Here is a 23,655-nt window from a genome sequence, read left to right as displayed (position 1 = left end):
TGAGGCTGAGAGAAAGGAAGGGACTTGCCTGAGGTCACACGGTGAATGAGAGGAACTTGGCTTCTGGATGCCTGGCCCAGGGCTGGCTGGCCTAGCTGGCCCACGTCTTATTATTCCTTAGCTGTTCTTTCCAGGCAGGGACCTTGAGTCTCCTCTAACCTTTATAGGAATGCGGTAGAGTTGGCAGAAGTGATGGTGGGGCTTGGGGTGGGGAGAGTAAGACAGAGGTATATTCACCATCTGCATTCAGTTTCAGTACCTTTGCCAACTTTCCAGGGAGTCCCTGTTTCCTGAACATGCCAAATAGCCTTGTCCAACTATTGCACATGTATTATTTCTAAGACTGAATTCCCTGAAACGCATGGGCTGAGCTTCTTGTCTGCAGTATCTCACAGCACCTCCCCTGAGCCAGGTGCAGGCAGTGCTGTATCCATCACTGCTGACTGAAAGCCAGCTGGATGAGGTCAGGTGTCTCTTCTACACACTCATCTGTACCCTGTGCTTCCTCTGAGTGTGGTCACTATCACTCTAAATACTCATCTGTTTCCTGGGGTTTGAGGTGGTCATGCTCTGGGGTCTCATGTACCTGCTGCTTCTCACCCTGTATCAAATGTTGCCTCCTCTCTGACCACCTGAGCCGTAGTTCCCCACTAGGTCTCTTTCTATTCCATAACTTGATTCTATTTTTTTCATAACATTTATCACTATCTGAAAATCACATTGGTTGGTTGTTTATATATTTTTTACCTGTGTCTCCTTACTGGAGTATCAGTTCCATGAAGACAGGGATCTTGTTAGATTTGTTTGTTTCTGTACCCTGAGTACCTGGTACATAATAGGACTAAAATATTATTTTAGTGAACAAAATGTCTCCTACCCTTGATTGTGAGCTTTGGGTGCTTGCGGATTATGTCTTATGTCTTGTCACTGTTGAATCCTTAGCGCCCACCCCAGGGCCTGATGTTTAGGAGGCTGAATAAGTGAAGGTTAAATGAATGAATGTGGTGCTGCTAAGGATGGGTGAGTGCAGGCACATCTTTGCTGAATAGGCTCTTGCCCTTTTCCTAATATAGTACAAAGCCTGTGCTGGGCAGGAGTGGTTCTTGGTGGGGCGGGGAGTACTTAGCACTTGGCGTTTGGAGAATTCCTCACATGTATGTCTCCCTTGGCTCATCATGTGAAGGACCTGGCCTCAACTTGGAGCAGTGCTTTTGCTAAGTGGACCAAGCCACACTTACCTCACTTTGAGCCTTGGACCAGGAATTCCACAGTGCAGCCTGGAAAACCAGCTAATTTCACTACCTGGAAAATTTGAGCCACATTCTCTTTGGAGTAGCCTCAAACTCTAGTAGTAAGGTTTTTATTTCTTTTTTTGTCCTTGTCCTTCATTCGTCTCTTTCTTTTAAAATAATTTATCTTGTCTACAATAATTATTTAGCTGCAACTTCAGTAAATAGTTCTCCCAGTCATTCTTCTCTGTTTGTGTGGTTTGGAAAGTCCAGTGTTGAGAGAGGAGTCTATTTGGAATTACAATAAATTGTACTGTTGGCTCCACTTTTTGCTCATGAACTTGCCTCTGGGGGTAGTGGAAGTGCCTAGCAAAACAAGGTGATTTTAAAAAGGGAGAGAAAAGGTGCTTCTGGATCAGGTCTTGGATTCTAGTAATTGAAGGGAAGAGGGAATCAAGAGAAGAAAGCAGTCTAATATGTTGCCTAGCCCAAGCTTTCCACTGAATCTGGTTACCATCCATTCTTCCATTCTTCCTTCCATCCATCCGTCCATCCATTCATCCATCATCTGTCTGTCTGTGCATCCATCCACCCACCCACCTACCTATCCATCTCCTCATCCAAACACTATTCACATATGTTCATTGCAGAATAAAAATTAGAAAATGTGGGCAAGCCAAAAAAATACATGTAATACATGTATCTTGTGATAGCTTATGCTTCTCTTTACTATTACTACTTATCTCATTACTTCCTCACTGTCTGATTTGCCTGGTCAGTCATAAACTTTATGAGAGTAAAAACTGTACCTTTTAAATTCACTGCTATGTCCCTGCTGCCTAGCGTGATCTTACATACGGTAGGTGCTCAATGAAAATTTGCTTAATTGAACTTAGCGCTATATTGTCAATATATTTTCATGGCAATGAAATCACATCTACATCATTATTTTAATGGCCTCATAAGATTCCATCATATGTATCCGAATTGAAAATCCATTTCCTTATTGGTTGGAAATTATAGTTCTTTCTAATATTTTGCTATTGTAAATAATGCTAAAATGGGCATCCTTGCAACTTAGTCTTTACTTACATTCCTGATTATTTCCTTAGATCCCTAGAATAAAAAATACTTGGTTAAAGTGTGTGCACATTTTGAATTTTTGTGAGACACGTGCCTCAGTTCCACAACACTTAGAACAGTTGTACCAGCTTACGCTTCCATCGGCAGTACATCAGATTCGTGTATTTTCTGAGGCCCCTTGGTTTTGCTTAAACCTTGGTAAACAGGTACAAAAAAAAAAGTAACATTGCAAAATTTTGTTCTAATTATCAGGTTCAGCTTCAAAATGCATAAAATTAGTAATGAAAAGGCCCAGCTGACTCTCGTTGAGTCCATTTCTATCAGCATGTTTAAGGCCCCAAAGAAAAGGAAATACATGTGACTTTCTTCTGACTTGAGTGGTATGATTAAGATCTTTTACTGAGGCTTAAAGTGTTTTTATTTTTTTGTCCTCTGAGTTCATATTGCCCAAATGTCCTGTGATGGTTCCAAATACCAGCTCCACTCCTTGACCATATCCTTCCCAGAATAACTTGTAATAAGTGTGAAACTGAGGTCTGAGTGCCCACAGAAGAGTGTCCAAAGGCAGCCAACCTGTGAGAAGGTCTGGGATGGGCAGTCACCTGAGTTGCTCTCCACTCCTTCAGCATAGTGTGATTGGAGAGGCCAGAAGGGCTGGTCTTGTCCTCCTTTTCTCTGTGAATATGGAATACTTAAAATTCCCTCTGATCCCATCCCCCCATCTAGCACCTCCATCCCAGGGGAAGATAATTTCCCCAAAATAGCCCAGTCAGTTTTTTTTCCCTCTTTTTATCATGCCCTTTTCTATGTGTTCTGTGTACTATAGTGTTTGTACTCCATATGGATCCCTTCATGTCATCCAAAACTTTGAAAACAATACCATTTTATGGTGTTAAAAGAACCAAGTTCTAAAGAATATGTGGACTAAGTGTCTTAGGCTCATCACCATGGCTAAAAGACATTTGAACTCCATCCCAAAAGAAGCCCTGGGAGTGAGCTGTCCCATCTTCTGGCTCTGTTGTGCTACATGCAGCGGCTGATTAAATTGGCTTTTTAATTTTTTATTTGTTTTTATTTTTCTATTTATTTAGGCTCCACTGGGTCTTCGTTGTGGCATATGGATCTTTTAGTTGTGGCATGCAGACTTTTAGTTGTGACATGGGAACTTCTTAGTTGCAGCATGCGGAGTCTTAGCTGCGGCATGTGAACTCTTAGTTGTGGCACGCATGCGGCATCTAGTTCCCCGACTAGGGATTGAACCCTGGCCCCTTGCATTGGGAGTGCAGAGTCTTACCCACTGGACTACCAGGGAAGCCCCAGCTTTGTTTTTTTAAAGAAAAGTTACTGTCCAGTTTTTATTAGATGTAGGCTGATATTCAACTGGTGTCTTCGAATATATGGTGAACAGAAATAGGGAGGAGAGTCAGGAATGTGCTGGAGGTAAGAGGCAAGGGGCTTGGAATGTGAGCACCAACTAGCCTCAAGCAGAAAAATTAGGGCCTGGCCCTCTTACCTCCAGGCATGCACTCATCCCATAGAACCATTGTTTCACCCTTTCTTTATGCCTGACTCTGCCAGGCCCTGGCCTATGTCTGTGTTCTGAGTGTTTGTATGATGTATTGATGTTTTTGAAGATCTTTGCATAACATGCAGTTTAGCAAGACTTAATCCAAGGCAGTGGGGCAGGGAGGAAGGGAGCACTAGGGAGTAGAATCCTTTCTTTGTATAAAGAGGGCCTTGAGAGATTAGTCGGAGTAGATAGGGTCTGGTTTCTGAGGGTTTTGCCTCTAAGGAAATGGTGAGTTTTTCAGGAATTGATTTGGATGTAGTTCAACATAGGCCTTTGTAGTGTCTAGGAAAAGAGACCACTATTCAGACACCCACCAGCACCCATTAAGGTGCAACTGATTTGACCAAGATGATCTGTGGTAGACTTGTCTGGACTTGGAGTAGCTCAGCCTTGAAATTTAGATCATCACTGGGGAGGATCACTGGTAAGAAATGTTTTATGAATGTTCATAGAGGAGGTTTGGAGTTATTGATGCAGAGGCCTCTTTGCTGAGGATTAAACACAGGGGTGGTAATGCCACCTTGCATTGGGAGATGGTGTGGTGTCTTGGAAAGGGCTTTGGAGCCATCGTGACCTGACTCCAGCACCTGATCGGTTTGTAGGGAATTCACTTAACCTCTATGATCCTGTTTGCTTGTTTATGAGACTGGAATAACAACAATAAAACAATAATAACAATAACCAGGGACAGATACAGGTAAGGGAAATAAGGCACCCAATACAGAATAGGTACTTAATAAAGTTTACTCTTATTATGTGTAGAGCACATCATAGTTTACAGAGCTCATGTGGATGTGTGGGGTGGCTCTGATACCAGCTGCCCTGATGGTGGTTAGGGTTGATATGAAACATCTCTGTTTCATATCAGGAAGGCATTTCCTTCCTGACTTGGTGCTCCACGTGCCCCTAGCTGAGCAGAAAGACCTTTCCAAGTGGAGGAAGGACGAGATTCCAGGGAGGTTGGGTGCTGGGGTGATATCCATCATTGCAGCTCTGCTGAATCCTGCTGCCACAGTTCTCAGACTCTCATTATCTCCTTTGACTCTCACATAGCCTTGGCTTAAAGGCAGGGCCGGGAATGTCCTTACTTTACAGGAGACAGAGGTCAGCCTTTTGCAGTTAAATGGCATAGGCTGCTCACCTGCAGGAGGTTTAGCTGGGATTCAGGGACGTGACAGGGTATTTCTTTTTCTCATGTGATGTTAACATGTGACATAGGTCTCAGCTTCAGCCAAATGAGTTGGCAACCCAGATATTAGGACTTAGACAGATGAAGGTTCGTGGTAAGAGAGTTTAATAACCACCTTAACACCCATGCAGGATCACTGTGCAAAGGATAAGGACCTTCTGTTTTCTTTTTACCCAGATCATGAAATTAAATTAAAACAGTAAGGATTCAGCTGAGGAGTGAGGAAGAGTTCCATGACACAAGGCTTCCTGAATGCACTTTTTCTTCCCTTTGCCATACAGCTTTGTAGGGGTGGTTGGTGGTCTATGTCTGGTCCTTCAGAAAGACTTCGCCGCCACTCTACCATTCCTTTCTCACTCTTGAGGCTTCTTTGGCTGAATAATAGGGTTGGGTTTATACTGTGATCTAGAGGATGAGCCAGTGATTTCATAGCCTTCCTAAGTCTTCTGTGATGGTGAAAGGTTGTCCCTCCTGGCTCCTCAAGATGCACCTCCTCCCTCCTGTTCCCCCTTGGGCAATCTTCCACCTAAAAAGAGCTCTGTTGTGCATGTGGTGTGCTTGCTACATCGAGAACCATGACTTGCTTTCCTGGGCTCTTTACGGTTCTTGGAGACTTCTACGTGCAAGGTCTTAAAGTAGAGCCTGAGGATTTAAAGAAGTTCAAGACACAGACCCTTAATCCAGGCTGCCATCATCTTTCACCTGATTTACTGCAGCAGCCTTCTGATTGGTCAACCTGCCTCCTATTTTGTTCCCTCACCCCAAACCCATTTTCTATGCTGTAGCTTTAGTGATCTTTCCAAAAGAAAAAATCGAATGTATCCCTTACTTGCTTTAAGTCTGTCAAGGTCTCCCCATTGCCCTTAGAATGAAGTATAAACTTCTCAGCATGGCCCACAAGGCCTTCAAGTGGTCCAGACCCTGCTTGTATCTCCAGCTCCTCTCCCCCTTCCTCCCTTTTCATGCTGTGCTTCTGCCAGACTCAACTTCTTATGGTCCCAGAATAGGTCATGTTCTTTCTTACCTCTGGACCTTTACATACACTATTCTATCTGCCTGGAATATTCTTCCCTCATACTCACTGCTCTTCTGAACAACCATGACTCCTCCAGATCTCATGTTAGATCAGTGGTTCTTAACCATTACGAATCAGTCTGATGAAAACAATGGATTCTTTCCACAAAAAATAGTAAATGTGTGCTCCTGTGTACTCATCATTTTGCATACAATTCAGGGTATAGGCTTCCCTGCTTAAGAACCTTTTAAGCTGAACCTCCTTTTCTAGCATTTAACATACTTTGTAATTGTTGGTTTACTTATCCCTCTTTCTACTAGACTGAGCTCCATGAGGGCAGGGAACATGACTTGTTCACCACTGTGTCCTCTGGGCCTTGCCCATGGGGACTGTTTGATACATGTTTGTTGAGTGAATGAATGAACAAATATCTGCCCTTGAGTAGATCATGATCTATCTGGAAGAACAGGATATGTTGTTAACAGAGGACAAAAGATGTGCAACAAACAGACATTTTCTTTTTTTTTCTTTCTTTAATTCAAGTATAGTTGCTGTACGATATTATATAAGTTACAGGTGTACAATATAGTGATTCACAATTTTTAAAGGTTATACTCCATTTATAGTTATTATAAAATATTGACTGGGCTTCCCTGGTGGCGCAGTGGTTAAGCATACACCTGCCAGTGCAGGGGACATGGGTTCGAGCCCTGGTCTGGGAAGATCCCACATGCTACGGAGCAACTAAGTCCGTGCGCCACAACCACTGAGCCTGTGCTCTAGAGCCCGCATGCTACAACTACTGAAGCCCATGTGCCTAGAGCCCGTGCTCCGCCACAAGAGAAGCCACTGCAATGAGAAGCCCGCACACCACACCGAAAGTAGCCCCTGCTTGTTGCAACTAGAGAAAGCCCACGTGCAGCAACAAAGATCCAATACAGCCAAAATAAATAAATAAATACATAAATAAATAAAATTTGACTGTATTCCCTGTGTTGTACAATATATCCTTGTAGCTTATTTTATACCTAATAGTTTGTACCTCTTCATCTCCTACCCTATATTGCCCCTTCCCACTTCCTTCTCCCCAGTAGTAACCACTAGTTTGCTCTCTGTATCTGTGAGTCTGCTTCTTTTTTGTTGTATTCACTAATTTGTTGTATGTTTTAGATTTCACATATAAGTGATGTCAAACAGAATTTGTCTTTGTCTGACTTATTTTGCTTAGTATAATACCCTCCAAGTCCATCCATGTTGCTGCAAATGGCAAAATTTCATTCTTTTTAATGGCTGAGTAGTATTCCATTGTGTATATAAACCACATCTTCTTTATCCACTCATCTGTTGATTGACACTTTGGTTGCTTCCATATCTTGGCAATTGTAAATAATGTTGCTGTGAACATTGGGATGCATGTATCTTTTCAAATTAGTGTTTTGGGTTGTTTTTTTTTTTTTTATGTATACCAAGGAATGGAATCCCTGGGTCATATGGTAGTTCTATTTTTAGTTTTTTGAGAAACCTCCATACTGTTTTCCACAGTGGCTGCACCAATTTACATTCCCACCAACAGTGGTAGGAGGGTTCCCTTTTCTCCACATTCTCACCAGCATTTGTTATTTGTGTTCTTTTTGATGATAGCCATCCTGACAGGTGTGAGATGATACCTCATTGTGGTTTTGATTTGCATTTCACTGATGAATAGTGATGTTGAACATCTTTTCATGTGTGTGTTGGCCATCTGCATTTCCTCTTTTCTGAAAGTTCAGAGTCTGAAGTGGCTGGACTGGGCCTCTTGGGTTGACCTTGAATAGAGAAGGACTTATTGGGCTTATGTTCTGTTCTCTAGAAATATTTGTCAAAGTAGCGGAGGTGAGTGAAGGAGTAAGAATGACCAAGCCTTTGATGATTTCTCCCTCTTTAGAATTATCAGAGTCTGTGGATTTATGAGATGTCAAAAGATAGCCTCTCTTCTTTCTTTCTTTCCCTGTACCAACAAATATTTTTTCAGTGCTTGTTATATGTCACACACTCTGTTAGGTGTTGAGGACAAGATCCCATCTCTCTTCGTTCTTGCTTACTGGGTAATAAGTATAAGTTGGCTCAGAATTTGGACATAGGTTTTGTTTGGGAATACTTTTATCAAAGCCATTAGTTAGGGTCAGGTTTAAATTATAGAGGGATTTATTAGAAATGACATGAGATCTAGAGTTAGGCCACGGTTCAGATCCAAGCCCTGCCTCTTACTAGCTGTGTGCAAGTGCCTCTTGATATGCCAGTTCTATAATTTGTAAAATGGAAGTAATATCTAGTACCTCCTGAGGTCATTGCAAGGACTAAATGAAATAATGTGTGTAAACCCTGAGGGCCTGCATGTAGTAGCAACTATTATTACTGCCACTTTCAGGGTTTGTTTAAACTGATGTCTTAGTTTGGTGCAGTGATTTCTACTGGTTCACAGAGATATTAAATTGCATTTTATGAGTCCTTATGATTTATATAGGTCTCCAATTTCCTATAAGGTAGATTTCTCAGAAAATACATGTCTCTGAGGCCCTAGGTTTTCTTTTTTTTTTTTCCATTTTTTCCTTGCTTGTTGGAGTTTTAAGTACTTAATGTAGAAATTAGAAACTTTTGATTCACATAAAGAAGCAAGAAAAAAAATCTCCCAAAGTCCCACCATCTAGAAAACTGTGTTTTAACGTTTTTTGGACATTTGAGACTGATGAAAATGATTTGTTCATCCCCTCAGAAAATCAAACTTTTGCCCACATATACAAATGTTTTCATGCAATTTCAGGAGTTTCCATTTGTTTACCCCCAGGTTACAAAACCCTAAGCTGACTCCCAAGCTCTAATTCCATAGAGAGAAAGCAATCAGGCCAGGCTCTGATTTCACACTCACTAAGGGCTTCTGAGTCTCTTGGTTCTTGCAGTCAGGTTGCTGGTTGCTCGTTTTTCTAAGGTCCAAGTTTTTTTTATTATAAAATTTATTTATATATTTATTTATTTTTTGGGTGTTGGGTCTTCGTTGCTGCGCGTGGGCTCTCTCTAGTTGCGGTGAGCGGGGGCTACTCTTGGTTGCCATGCGCGGGCTTTTCATTGCAGTGACTTCTCTTGTAGAGGAGCACGGGCTCTAGAGCGCAGGCTCAGTAGCTGAGGTGCACGGGCTTAGTTGCCCCGCGGCATGGGGCATCTTCCCGGATCAGGGCTCGAGCCTGCGTCCCCTGTGTTGGCAGGCAGATTCTTAACCACTGCACCACCAGGGAAGTCCCTCTAAGGTCCAAGTTCTTAAACTAAGAATTGGCTATCTTTGATGATCTTTTGCAATATAATTACCAACTGGACCTTTATTTGTGAATGTCTTAGTAGCTGTTTGGAGAGATGAATTTAACTTCTGATTTCCTTGCGTGTATGTTCTTTTTTTTTCTTTTCTTCTTTTTTGCGGTACACGGGCCTCTCACTGTTGTGGCCTCTCCTGTTGCGGAGCACAGGCTCCGGACGCGCAGGCTCAGCGGACATGGCTCACGGGCCTAGCCGCTCCACCCCATGTGGGATCTTCCTGGACCGGGGTATGAACCCGTGTCCCCTGCATCGGCAGGTGGACTCTCAACCACTGCGCCACCAGGGAAACCTGCGTGTATGTTCTTGTTTGTCTTAGAGTAAATTCAAGAAAGAGATTGTGAGAGCCTGTTTTATAGGCAGAGGAGAAACCCACCGTCTTTTCCTGTTTCCTCTTTGCCTCTTCGTCTTGTCTCAGGGCTCTTTGTGCTGAAGACTTTTCACTGGCTTCTACTAAAGTCAGAGAGAACCAACTGGGGGTCTCTGGGCTACCTGATCTGGCAGCAGTGGGAGCCGGCAACGTCTGGAATAGGTCCCCCGCCCCCACCTTTCCTCCCTGTTCAGAGTCATTCATATCTAGAACTGTGTCAGGGTGGGAACTGGGGATTGGTGGAGGAATCATGTGCAGTCCATGCAGCTTGGAGGTGGGCGTCTGCAGCCCACATGCTGTACTGTACTTTATTTTCTTGGCTCCAGTGCACAGATTCCACAGAGAGAAAACAACCGCCCAGGCTCAGTTTTCACACTCACATAAGGACTTCTGAATCCCTGTTTCTAGTAGTCATGTTGCCCTTCATTTCAGTCTACAAAGACACATGTCTTGCCTGTCTTTTCCTTCTGAAATCAGCAGCCCTTGTTGAAGGAGCCTGGCTCTAGATAGAGCTGTGAGCTGTATAGAGAGGGCGGGCTGAAGTCAGGGGCCTCAGGACTGCACATGTGCCACTGCTGCCCTAGTTCACAGGCCTCTGTCTTCTCTTTTTTGGATTATTGTCAGGGCCTCCCATCTGTTCTCCCTGCCTCTGATCCAGCTTCCACCAGTACATCCAAAATTTCATTCAAAGACACCCATCTGTTGATGTCATTCCCTTGTTTAAAACCTTTCAGTGGTGCTACTCTTAGGATAAAGTGCAAACTCATTTGCATGGTTTGCTGGGCTCTGCAAGTCCTGGCCCCTATCTACCTCTCCAGCCTCCTTCCTCTCACTGTCACCCCACGTACCAGCCGTGCTGCCCTCTCACTGTTCCCCACATTTATACTTTTGGCACTTCTCTATCTTTGCACTGATGATTCCTGCATCCAGCTCGTCCTTCCTCACCTCTGCTGCATGTGGAATACCCAGCTCAAATGTGACCTCCTATTAGGATGCCTTCCTGGATTCCCCAGACAGGGTTTGTTGCTCTTTCGTCTGCATTCTTGGGATTCAATACACCATAGTGATTACAAGTGTGGGGCTCTAGAGTCAGACTCCCTGCTTTTAATCCCAGCCTGGCCCCTTCCTAGATGTATGACTGTAGGCAAAATGAATTACCTACACTCCTGTGCCTCAGTTTCTTCATCTGTAATATGGGGATGATATTAATAACACTCATAGGTTGTTGATTAAAATAGGCAACAGTTTAAAGTGCTTAGCACAGTGCTTGGCCATAGTTAGCACTCAATAATTGTTTTTTTAAGAAATTGTTGTTCTACTGGTACTTTGCATATACCTCTATTAAGCTCTTATCATCTCATATATTTTTATATATCTGCCCTACTAGAACAGGTGCTCCTTCTTGAGGACAGGTGCATATCTCGTTCACTTTCCCTGGCCCCTGTGTACAAGTTTGCAGTAACTTGGTTGAATGCTTTATCACATATAGATTTGCCTTCAGAGTGGAAATGGGCAACAGATAGAGTGGGGAATGCTTGAAATTGGGTTTGTAGATGATCACAGACCCAGAGTTGTTGTGACCTTGATGTCAGCTGGTCTATCTTCCTCTGTGCCTGAGCCCTTCTGCTGCCTCCGGGAGCACAGACAGTGCTTTTATGTTGCCAAGACAAGACAGGAGGCCATGTGAACGTTAAGCACACCCTAGGCACCAAGTTCATGTCCATTTTGTTTTTGTTTTGAACTGTAGGTGACATGTCTGAGAGTAAAGCCAAGAAGATAGAAATCAAGGATGTGGATGGGCAGACCCTGAGTAAGCTGATTGACTACATCTATACGGCCGAGATTGAGGTGACTGAAGAGAACGTCCAGGTAAATTCCGCTCCAACTAATAGCACAGTGTATTGTATATTCAGGGCCCACTGTTTTACATCATCATTTCATTTAACCCTCACAACAACTCAGTTGGTAACTGGAGAGGAAACTGAAGCTCCAGAGAGAGTAGGTGACTTGCCCTGGGTCACATGGCAAGGGTGAACGACCGTCAGACTCCTGCCTGCCTGACCATGGGACCCACGTTCTTAACCACTAGGCCAAAATCCCTCTGAATGAGCTTGGGCTCCAGAGCAGAAAGTCTTTAACTCACGCTGGTTTAAAGTGTTGGTAAAGGAAGAATTAGAAGCCTGGGTGACCCCTTTTCTCCTCAGTCATTATCTCATCTCAGGGATTTTGAGTATTGGCTTGTGAGGCTGTTAAAAGTCTTTCTTGTCTAACTGTTCGTCAGCGAAATGCCTCTGAGCCTGTGGAGGTGCCAAGCACCAGGCTTGAGTGTCAGTAGGGGCATGTTGCTCTGAGACATGTTGTCTGTGCCTTTTCCTCCTTTCGCCGCCCTGCCCTCATCCCAAGCCATCTGGAGCCTTGAAATAGGAGCCAGTGAAGACACTGCTTCACCCAAAGGTGTGGATCTTTGCTGTGGGGACGTGAGACATCAGCGTCATGCTTCAGAAGGGAAGATGGTTGAGGGTGTGGCCCACGCTGGAACGCTATGAGTCACTAGGCCAAACACAGACGCAGGATACACTATTTCTTGTCATTAAGGATTTTACTGTTTAATTAAAGTAATGGAAATTGTGTGGGATATGGAGGTTTTTTCTTCCTTCTTTTGTTTTTTAAAGCAAAATTTCACCTTATTTAGGTGAATAGGCCGATACCTCTCTGGTGACCAAAATACCTATTTCCCTTTTCCAGAACACCATCCCCTCTTCTAGGATTGAGGTATTTGGGAGGCCGAATTGATAATCGTGTATTGATTCCATTTGGCCCAGATGTTTGAGTGCCTCTTACATGCCAGACACTTTATTGGGCACTGTGTTTGTACCAGTGAGCAGAGGTCATTCCATTGTCTGCTTTCATGGAATTTGTGGTCTAGGGGTGAAGATGGACACTCATCAAATAAGCACACAAGTAATGTTTATGCACAAATTGTGATAAGTCCTTTGAAGGAAAGGAACAATTTGGATGAAGGAGGGAATCTAGGAAGGGCTCTTTCAGGAGATAAGATTTGAGCTGAGGACTGCAGGATGAATGGAAGTTAGCTTGGTGTGGTGAAGGGTACTCTGCTGGGGGTGTCAGGGCACAGGCAGACTGAGGGTCTGAGGCACCCTGCATTTGGGCCTGCAGAGCCTGCCCCAAGGTACAGACTGCTTTTGTCTCTGGCCCCTAGACAGACTTTTGGGTGGCATAGTTTCTACAGTGATCTGATATAATCCTCCCCTGCCCTTTTAAAATTGAGGTTTATTTTATACACAGTAAAATGCATAGCCATTCCATTATTTCTGGTCTTTCCCATCCAGAGTGGAGTGGGCGAGGTCATGGTTACATACTAGGTCTAGCAGCGGAATTTAAACAGCTGAATGACTTTTGGGCAGTAACGGTAAGTGCAAAGTAATTTAGTATAAAATATGTATAGGGCATGTATGTATAGGGCATGGAAAAAAATTTTTTAATGGGTGATAGTGATTTCAAATCACCATGACATTTAAATTCATTTAGGTACTTTTGAGACTGATATAAATATTGAGATTCACAAAATGCCAGAAATTACATCCTTTCAACTCTAATGAATAATGCTAGATGTCAACCTAAAAATATGCAGGGGTATAAATAATTTTTAAAAATCTTGCATTAGGGTATATCAGTAACTCATTAATCATACAGTGTGGTAGGCAGAATAGTAGCCCCCAAAGATGTTCGTGTCCTAACCCCTGGAATTTTGTGAATATGTTAGGGTGAATGTCAGAGGAATTAATATTGCAGATGGAATTAATGTTGCTAATCAGCTGAACATGTGATGGGAGATTAGCTTGGATTATCCAGGTGGGCTCAGTGTAATAGCTAGGGGTGTTTAAATCGAAGAGGGAGGTGGAATGAGAGAACTAGAGCGATGTGACCTGGCAAGGATTCAGTTTGATGTTTCTGGCCTTGAAGATAGGGAGGCCATGAGCCAAGGAATGTGGGTGCCTCTAGAAGCCTGAAGGGCAAGGAAACGTATTCTCCCTCAGAACCTCCAGAAGGAGCTCACCTCTGCTGACACCTTGATTTTAGCCTGGTGAAACCCATTTGGGACTTCCGACTTCCAGATGTAAGAAAATAAATTTGTTTGTTGTTTTAGGTCACTAAAACAAAACAAAAACAAACAAACTTAAAACACTGTTTAGGGGAGATTGTAGAATTGTATAATTGGAACCAGCTTTTTTCTCCCTTTTCTACATGTGTTTATTTAATAAGCTTTTTTTCCCTGTAAAGTACAAAGTGTTTAAAAGCTGAGGTAGTTAGAAGATGTTCCATTCTGGATCCTTTTTGCCTGGCTGGGTATTTATCTTTGCAACTTTGGTCTAACCCAGTGGTGGTCTCTACAGCACCAGTTACCTTAAGGCAGGTAGCAACAGATAGCGTAATCGGAGGACTCTGGAGAAAATGGCGTCACCATTACTTTTAAAAACTACTTTGTAGCGTCGTGGGGAGGGAGCCAGCGTGAAGACGTGCAGCTTCAGAGGGCTTGCAGAACTAAAGATGAGGCAGGAATCAAGTCTGAATGGAGACCTGGGTCCAGGCCTCAGCTTTGACGTTCATTCACACAGTACTCTTATTCTTGCCTTTTCCCACTGCAGGGGGTCAGTCTCCTGACTGTAAAGTGAGGGCATGGGACTCAGTGACCTCTGATCAGAGAAGACACTTACTCTGCCAGCCTCTGGTTTGTTCTGCTTCCTTTCTACTAGAGCTTCTCTGATACCCTCCCTGACATGCTGCCTCAAGGATCAGTTTTCTCATCTGTAAAACAGGAATCATAATAGTACCCATTCTGTTGGGTGGTCATGAGTTAGACTGTCTGCCTTCAAACCTTGACTCCACCATTTTCTAGCTGTGTGACCCCCAAGAAGGTCCTTAACCTCTCTGTGCCTCAGTATTCTTGTCTGTATTATGGGCATAATAATCGTACTTAACCTCATAGGGTTGGCATGAAGGTTAAATGAATTACTATAGGTAAAGCACTTAGAGGAGTGCCACCCTGTGCCAACAGGCAGTATGGGCACAGAGAGCACTGTGAACACAGAAGCTTTTTCATCAAGGAGCACATAGTCTGAAGGTGGAGACAGGTGGCCAGGCAAATGCATGCCCTCCAGTGTGGTAGGGGCCAGGGTGGAGGTACCCAGGAAGCAGGCAATGGTCATCACCCCCTTGATGAGGATGGTCAGGGCAGGCCTCACTGAGGAAGTGTTTTGTGTGCTGGGTCTTGAAGGAAGGTCTGGGAGGTCAGGCCTGCCTCCTCTTCCACCTGTCTGTGTCCCTGCTGGCGTGTGAGCCCCTGGAGGGGCCTGTTGCATTCATTTGTATGTGGGAGTAGGGAGGGGGCTGCATGTTCAGGGGCTCTCCTGAGAAGCACAATGTGGAACCTTCAGGAAACTGCATTGTTTGGAATCAGTCAGATATATGAACTATTTTCCTTTTTATCCCTCACTTTAAACTATGGTTTGGTCAGGGGTGACCTTGGGGGAAAACAAAACAAAAAAAGTTGAGAAGAGAAAGTTTAGATCAAAATGTGGTTGCTTCTTACTGCTCTGATGTACCTGCTGAGAGTTGCTCACAAGCTGTGAGGACAGTGTGTGTTGAGGATTTGGTGCACTGAGGCGGTGAGCATGGAGGCACCTGGGGAAACAAGGGTCAGAGACTTGGGGCTTGGTTAAGTGACTGGGAGATGATGCCCTAAATCTCTTCCCAGCCACACATACCTTGGAGAGTCTGAGCTGCCCTTCTATGGTGGAGGTAACAAGTCGTAACTGTTACTTATTGATACTCATTGTAAGACAAGCATGTGTTGATTATTTCACATGCATTATTTCATTTAATTATCGTAACCATCACTAGAAGGTTCTACTATGATTCTTCTCTTACAGTTGAAGGAACTGATGCTCCAAGGGGTTAAGTGGGTAGTACCCACGGTCACACAGGTAGTAAGGGGTGGAGTTGGGGTTTGAATCCAGCTCTCTCCAGCTCACTATGCCCTGTTGATGTGGTCAACTCGAGTTTCTCGTTAAATGAATGATCAGAATCTTGACTTCAGCTCGTAATAATTAATAATAATAAAAACCAGTTTAACTGACGAATTCCTATGCACCAAACACTGGGTTAGCTGCTTTAAATGTATTATCTCATTTGAGCCCAACAACAAGCCTTTAAGGCAGTACTATTATTTTCATTTTACTGTTGAGGAGTCAGAGGTAAGAGAGGTTATTTGCCTTTAGTCACATGGCTGGTAAGTGGAGAAGTCAATATTCTAAGTGACACTATACTTCAATAAAAAAATTAAAAAATTATTCTAAGTGACACATTTAATCACAGTACTTTTTGCTAGCTCTCCTGTTCATCTATCTGTACACCTCTCTCTCTCTCTCTCTCTCTCTCCCTTCTTTCTCTCAGTAGATTTTTATTTAGCACTATTTCTGTGCCAGGCCTCATGCCTGGTGCTGGCAGAGGCAGACCCCCTGCTGTGTGGTGTGGGCAGAGGCCCTGGGCAGCCTTGCCACCTGGCCCTCTGGCTGGTACCGTCCCTCTGTGCATGGCCCTGCCTCTCTGAAATTCCAGGAGTAGGTGCATTCTGAGGCAGGGCATTTCCTTTTGTTTTTGTTAAAGGAAACTAAACTCTGTGACGGGATATCCTCTGCTGTGTTTTCATGTTATCCGAGGGAGAGGAAAAAAAACAAAACAGTGCCTGCATGTGAAAAATGGAGGGAAGCCATTTGCAAGCTGGAAGGGAACCTGTAAACTCTCTGCTGAGGGTCATTCCAGGGCCTGTTTTCCCAGCACCAAAATGCTGAGACGGCGAGAGCCAAGCTGAAAGCTTTTAACCCAGGGTCGTCTTCTCTTCCTGCAGCGATTCCAGCCAACTGCTCCTTCTCAGGTCTCAATCTTCTTCCAGGGGCCAAGCAGCACGGCCCTACTGATTCCACCAGGACAGTCTTGCTTCCAAGCTGAGGACCTGAGTTTGGCCTCTTGTTCCTAATCTTGTTACTGCTGCCGCTTGAGGGAGTCGAGTTGCAGGCAAGATAAGAGAAGAGGAAATCCTCTTTTAGCCCTTGTTGTGGGAGAGGGAAGCAAAGACCACCTCCTGGACGTTTTTCACTCTCTTTTCTTTTGTAGCCTGTGGGGATTTGTGTTGACTTGCCTTGTGTGCAGCCCCTAGAGCCCTACTGGACCAGACCCCTGTTTATCCCTGAGACTCAGCATTTGAGCAGTGATACATCCTCCAGCCTCTAAACCCTCCTCAGCATTCTGAATCCCTTTGCTTTTCTTCATGCCTTCCTGTATGAAGCAAGTGGATCGCAGCATAAGATCAAAGACAAAGGAGGGAAGGGGCAATTAGAGAAACCACCAGCCCCGCTCATTTTGGGAAGTCACCTTGGGAATGCTCTCGGGCAGAAGTGGACCCAAAGAGGATGGGAGGAGGGTGTATGGAGAGGTGGAAAGCCTGATCATTTTTGTCTGCGAACTGGGTTTTGTGAACAGTAGGAAAGTTGAAAGCTGTGTGGGTAGCTCTATCCAGGGAGGTTCTAAAAACTGAAAGTATAATCTAAGGAATGTGTTCAGAAAGTATTTATTATTTCATTTCTTTGGATGGTTGTCACGAGCTTGAAAAATTAAGCCCCAAACTGCGGCTGTCTTTGTGGGGGAGAAGAGGACAGGGAGGCGGAGGAGGCGTGTGTCCCTGGCGTGATCGCATCTTGACTTGGCGGGTATGCAATCTGGGGGCGGATTGGACTCTCAGAAATTCCTCCTCTGCGGACCTAAAGGGCTGCTGTCCATTGCAGCCTCTAATCACACCTGACCCTTGGGGGCTTGCCACGCCCGAAGTAGGGTGTATGCTGGACAGCATTGGATTACTCCTCTCCACCAGGGTTTCTTAGTGTAACTGGATACGCGTTTCTGGTCTCTGGGGTGAACAACCAGCCCAGTTTGCCCAGGATTGAGGGCTCTCCTGGGACACAGGACTTTGAGTGCTAAAACTGGCAAAGTTTGAGCAAACCAGGATGGTTGGTCAACCTATGGCCCTAACTCTAGGGTTTATAGCTGGTGCTGGTCAGGGCGGGTGTCATGAGGTCATTTTGGGGTTTGGAACACGACTTTCCATTCCTGGTATGTATTCAGCAAGAATGGTTAATGGTTCTCCACTTAACTCTCAGGGAGAGACTAATCTGGTCCTGGAATCTGTTTGGCTAGGCTGAGCAAGCTCACAGGTTAATTGAGTTTCCCAGTTTATGGCTGCTCCGTGGGGACATGGCTGTCTAGTGGGGATGGAGCTCAGGTGGTCAGATTTGGAGCCTGGCTATGTTCACTTACGGTCTCAAAGTCTCCAGAACGGGTGATCTTATCTTTTTCCTTCTCTGGAATGAATCAGTGGTTCAGAAAATACCAAGGACAGGATGGTAATTTACTGTTGTATTGCTGGGGACATAGGGTAGTGGAAGAGAGAGGGCAGAGGAAGGAGAGAGGAGATGTTTTCTAGACTTTGGCTATCGTGAGGGAGAGGTTTAAGCCTGCAGGTAGGAAGAGCTTCCCTTTGAGAGCAGGCTTTTAAGCTTGGGAGCAGGACCACTGTTAGTGGAGGCTCTTGGTGGCATCTGTGTGCGGGCAGGAATGAGGAAGGGTGGCTAACTGCCCCAGTTTTTGCACTGAAAGTCCTGTGTCCTGGGAAACTCTTCAGTCCGGGGCAAACCTGGATGGCTGGTTACCCTAGTGGTGGGACAAGGCCCAAGAATGGGAAGTGGGGCAGAGATTTTGGCCTTAGCCCATGGAGGTGAGGAGGGCTAGAGATGAGGCTCAGAGCTGTTTTGGGAGACCGTCAGCCTCCAGAATTTAAATCACTCAAAAAAGAAAAAAAAAAAGTTTGTACTGCCCTGAGTCAAGAAATCAAATGCATCTGCAGCCCTTGTCTTCCTGAGCAAGCCCGTGTGGTTAGGAATACCTGGAGTCTGGCTGGCCTAGACACTCTCCCTGAGAGTCAGGGGGGCAGCTGAGAGCAAAGGCCCAGGACACAGGGGTTGTTTTGGGGTGAAATGGATGCTGGGGGTCCCTGAGCGATGCAGTCTCAAGCCAAACTGTTCTGCTCTGATTTTTTTTTTTCTGAATTTCTTTTTGTTAAGTCACTCTCAGAACATCTACGCCTCCCACAGGGTCGGGAGGGAGGGGTAGCAGAGCTGGTGTCAAGAAGGACTCTGACAATGATCATGGTTTTTGATCCGAGGGCAGGCTTTGGTAGCTGTGGCAAAGTCCTAGGGAGCTTGACCAGGGTTGACAGTCTGAGCGCCCATCTGGCCTGTTCAAGCTAGTCTTCCCTGGCTTTTAGGAAAAACACATGCACACACACCTGAGCAGGAACTATTTCTGTCTTCCAGGATACAGTATAAATACTCATGTGTCTCATGGCCTTTTAAAAGGAAACTTAGCTCTCCTTTTGCTGAGAATGTACTCAGAAATGTTCTTTATTATTTATCTGTTGGATGGGAGAGTAGAGTGTATCTGTTTGAGTCCCAGTGGATTTGGGGATGATGCTCTTGTTCCAGTAGATGATAAACTCTATAAGATCAGGGGTCTGATTTCTCTTGCTTACCTACCACTGAATCACAAAGGCAGGCCCACAGGTGCTCAGTAATTAAATGGTGAATGAGCTTGTGAACAAGTCAATAAAGACCTTTGAGTGAAGACAGTAGCTAAAGGCTGTAGGGCAGTGGTTCTAAACTTGGCTATATTATTAGAAGCACCTGGGGAACTTTAGCAATATCTCACTGTCCAGGCTACACCCCATTCCTATTAAGTTGAATCTTTGGGGGTGAGACCCAGGCATCAGTATTTTAAAAATTCTCCAGGTGATTCTCCAGGTAGGAGGACCAGTTTGTCTTAGCTTGGGCTGCTGTAACAAAATACCACAGAGTGGATGGCTTACACAACAGAAACTAATTTTCTCACAGTGTTAGAAGTTAGAAGTACAAGATCAAGGTTCCAGCTGATTGAGTTTCTGGTGAGGGCTTTCTTACTAGCTTGCAGAAGGCCACCTTCTCCTTGTGTTCTTGCATGGTAGACAGAGAGAGAGGGAGAGAGAACTCTGGTATCTGTTTCTCTTCTTATAAGGGCACCAGCCCTGATGGATTAGGGCCCCACCCTTCTGACCTTCTTTAACCTATCTCCAAATACCGCCCAAATTTGGGGTTAGGGCTTCAACGTATAAACTTTTGCGGGGGACACAAACACTCAGCCTATAAGGGTCTTGTTACTCAAAGTGTGGTTCATGGACCAGCAGCTGCAAGCATAGCCTGGGTACTCATTCAAAATGGAGGCTCTTGGGCCCCACCCTAAACCTAATGAGTCAGAATCTGCATGTTAATAAGATCCCAAGGGGAATTCATATACACATTAGCCACTGGGAGGCACTGCTGGTCTGTAGGGAGACAGAGAATCTGTTGGGCTTAGGGTCCATGAAGTGGAGAGTAGTGGGGACTAAGGCTGGGCTTGCCTCAAAGTCCAGGCCGAGAAGTTTGGACTTACTTGGGCAGGTAGTGGAGAGCCGTGCAAAGACCTTGAGCTTGGGTGTGGTCTGATTAGAACACTGCTTTGGGGAGATGAGACCCTGGCGGTGGGATCCTGCAAGTCAGAATGTCACCTTCTCTTCCAGGTGCTGCTCCCAGCAGCCAGCTTGCTGCAGCTCATGGATGTTCGCCAGAACTGCTGTGACTTCCTGCAATCTCAGTTGCATCCCACCAATTGCCTGGGTATCCGCGCGTTTGCAGACGTGCACACCTGTACCGACCTCCTGCAGCAGGCCAACGCTTATGCAGGTAATGGGGAGTGGGGTGGCTGTACCTCTCTGAACTTGTGGATTTAATAACCTGGTCTGTGGTGGACTCCTCAAAGATGATGAGAAGTGCGCTCTGCTATGAACAAGTTATAATTTAGTCAGGGAGACAAGACACAGGTGGAAAGATAATTAACAATAGAAGAGTTCAGCTCATTGCCAAGTGGAATGTGATTAATTGTCGGGTGAATGGTGCAGACGGTGATTTTCACGAGAGAAGAGGAAGGAGATCTGAGAAGACTTCGTGGGGGAAGAGTAATTTGGCCTAGGTCTTGAAATAAATCTTTGTCATTTAGGAAAATTTCTATTTTGACCAATGTGTTCTATGACCATGATTTGGAAAAGTCAAATACTATTGCAAGGCTTATAATGATAAGAGTCTCCTGCTCTGCTTTTCCACATGAAGTCTTGCTCTCTAGAACCACTCACTTGCAATTCTAAAAGAATTAAAATACATGTGCTGATTTAGCTAAAAGCTGCTTTGTCTGATATTTACCTCTATTTACCTAAATAAAACGTTTGTACCACTATTTTTGGACTTACTAGTTTTAGATGTTATCTGTTGACTTCTCACAGGAGAATAATTGTGCTTTCATAGACGTCCCCCTCATATACATACACTGTTCCCCTCTCTTTATTCTTCTAACATCATTTCTACAGCTGAGATAAGTTATAATTAGTTTTTTATCGGAAAACTTTTTATTCAGTAAGGCAGTTAATAAAATGCTTTTTCTTTTACACAGTGACTGCTACAACTGCTAACTCTTGTAAGACAGATACACTGAACAGTCTTCTCAGTATATCAGATAATCTGTTGAGTCCATTTTATTTTTCTTGGAGACATTCTCCCTGCTAGAGCTTGTCATCTTGCTATTTTAATGGGGTTTTCAGAGGGAGTAGTGATGAACATGAATGTTCAGCCCACCATGTTTAGCTGGAAAGAAGTCTTCATTGGTATTTATTTCAACTTGAGGACGAAGGTCATGAGTGACCTAGGAAACGGATCTGGTCATATGAATCAATAGATTCAGTCATGGCCACCTCCTTCCCTTGCAGTAGAGCCTCTCATTCTTCCCCCTGCCCAAACAAACGCCAGCATAGCTGCTGTCTGTTCTGTGTCTCATGTCCAGCTAATGTCTGGAAGTTAACTGAGGACCTGCTGGCTGCCCACCTGCCAGCTCCCTGTGCTGTGTTAGCCCCTTGATCCACAAGTCAACAAGCATTTCTTCTGTTTTTCAGCATCCTTTTTTTGCTCTCATCAAGCCCCAGACCCCAGGAGCCTACACAGACTCTCATTTCTTCCTGAGGTCTGTTTCTGAGGACACAAATGGGACCAGTTGTTAGGATGATGTCAGTGATGATGATTTTTGTGAAGGACGTTCCCCAGTCACCCCAATTCTGAATTCCTCTCACTCTTCCTGGCCCTAATCCTTGACTCTCCTGTTTCTCTGCTGTCCCTCCTGTGTCTGCCTTTCCCAGTGTTGTACCCCACTTCCTTTCTGTTCTCAGGGAGCCGTCGCTAGTCCAGCCCTCTCTAGTCCAGCCACTTTCTTGAGGAATGTGTTCAGACTTTGCTTCAGCAGGAGCTGAGAGCTTGGCCAAGGCCCAGGTCAGCTTGTGGACATCTGCTGGTGCAGTGGCAAAGGGACAGTGCTTAGACGCCAGAAGGTCTCTGTGTCTCTTCCTGGTCTCCCCTCCCCAGCCCTCTCCTTCTATAGAGTGCACGTGCTTGCATGCACACAGCAGGTATCACATCCTTTTGTAGTTGGCTTACAAGGTCGTCTGAGGTTTGGGCCGTGTACCGAACCCCACCTTTAACAAAGGCTCCCAGGTTCTTCTGGCTTGGCTCTCCCCTACTTTCAAAATCTGTGTTTTCTCCCTTTGCCCTTTTCACTGTCTGATGGTGAGACTCACCTGTGGGAGAGTGGGGAGGATGCAGTTGGGAACATATCGTGGTCTTGGTGCTCCTAGGTCCTGATCTGGGCGTGGTGATTGGGTTCTGCAGCACTGTGGGTGTGTGTAGGCAGTGTCCTGGTGAATTACTTTTAGCTAGCATTTACTGAGCTCTACTTTGGGTCACATCCTAGGCTAAGCATTTTATGTGCATTTAATGCATACAACAGCTGAGGAAACTAAGGCACAGAGGGGTGAAGTAATTTGTTGAGGTCATTTGGAAGAGACAGACAGGATTCAAACCCAGACAGTGTTTACTCCAGAGCCATGTTTTTAACTGCTACATTCTGTGGCTTCCAGGCCCAGTTTGGACGTAGGGTGGCTCCGTGAATCAGTAACTGTGGAGTGTTGGTGGCTAGAGCTGGCATTTTCCATCGGAAGTGTGAGCCTTGAAGTCTGTGCCATGCAATTACCAAATCCCAACAACCAAGTAGTGTAGACAGACGGCCAGCTGTCTCTGCTAGATGTGGGGTGTTTAGTCATCTTGGGGTGGAGAAGTGAGACGTGGATATCTTCTCCTCCCCCTTGGGAGGCTGCCTCCCAGGAGCACGTGGAGGCAGCCCCCTCACTGCACGCATGAGTCCTCCTCCTTTCCCTGTCTCGGTCAGCGTGACTTAGGGCTGAGAGCCTTCTGCCTGTCGTTCAGGCCTTCTGTGGAGCCTGGGACCAGCTCCTGGATAGTTTTCTTTGCAGCTGTCAGCTGTGCGCAGCAGGGAAAATAAAAGTCATATTTTTAAGGTAGTGTGGTAACGCAGAGATTGATGAGACCGTGATGAGGAGACAGAAGAAGCAGTGTGAAGGTAAGACTTCACACGGTGAAGTGCTTAGAGAAGGAAATAAAAAATGATTATCTGTGCTCACTCCCTTGCACCCACCCACTGCTGTGGACCTGCTTTGTGTCTTTGATCTTGCACCGATTGACTTGAGATGGAACCTGGCGGCTCTGCCATTGCTGCCTGCTGAGACAGAGCAGCCACCTCGTCCCCTTTTAACTGTGGGGGTGT

General features: G+C 45.0%; 1 protein-coding gene across 5 annotated transcripts in view; it reads left to right on the top strand.

The window, feature by feature from the left end:
• Nucleotides 1-23,655, top strand: part of KLHL3 (kelch like family member 3) — a 110,368-nt gene that overhangs the window by 28,454 nt on the left and 58,259 nt on the right. For 2 of the 5 annotated variants that reach the window (XM_082652129.1, XM_082652128.1), the window contains exons 4-5: nt 11,546-11,667; nt 20,519-20,681. In XM_082652129.1, the coding sequence (XP_082508255.1) occupies nt 11,546-11,667; nt 20,519-20,681 (285 nt within the window). Of the gene's footprint in view, nt 1-10,723; nt 10,817-11,545; nt 11,668-20,518; nt 20,682-23,407; nt 23,452-23,655 lie in introns of those variants that run through there. The other 3 variants (XM_082652130.1, XM_082652132.1, XM_082652131.1) reach the window with 3 other exon arrangements.

This window comes from Grampus griseus (assembly GCF_964374135.1).
Source record: "Grampus griseus genome assembly, chromosome: 3".
In the NCBI taxonomy this organism is placed as follows: Eukaryota; Metazoa; Chordata; class Mammalia; order Artiodactyla; family Delphinidae; genus Grampus; species Grampus griseus.
Note: the sequence above shows the minus strand (reverse complement) of the source record. Positions and strands in the feature narration are given on the sequence as shown.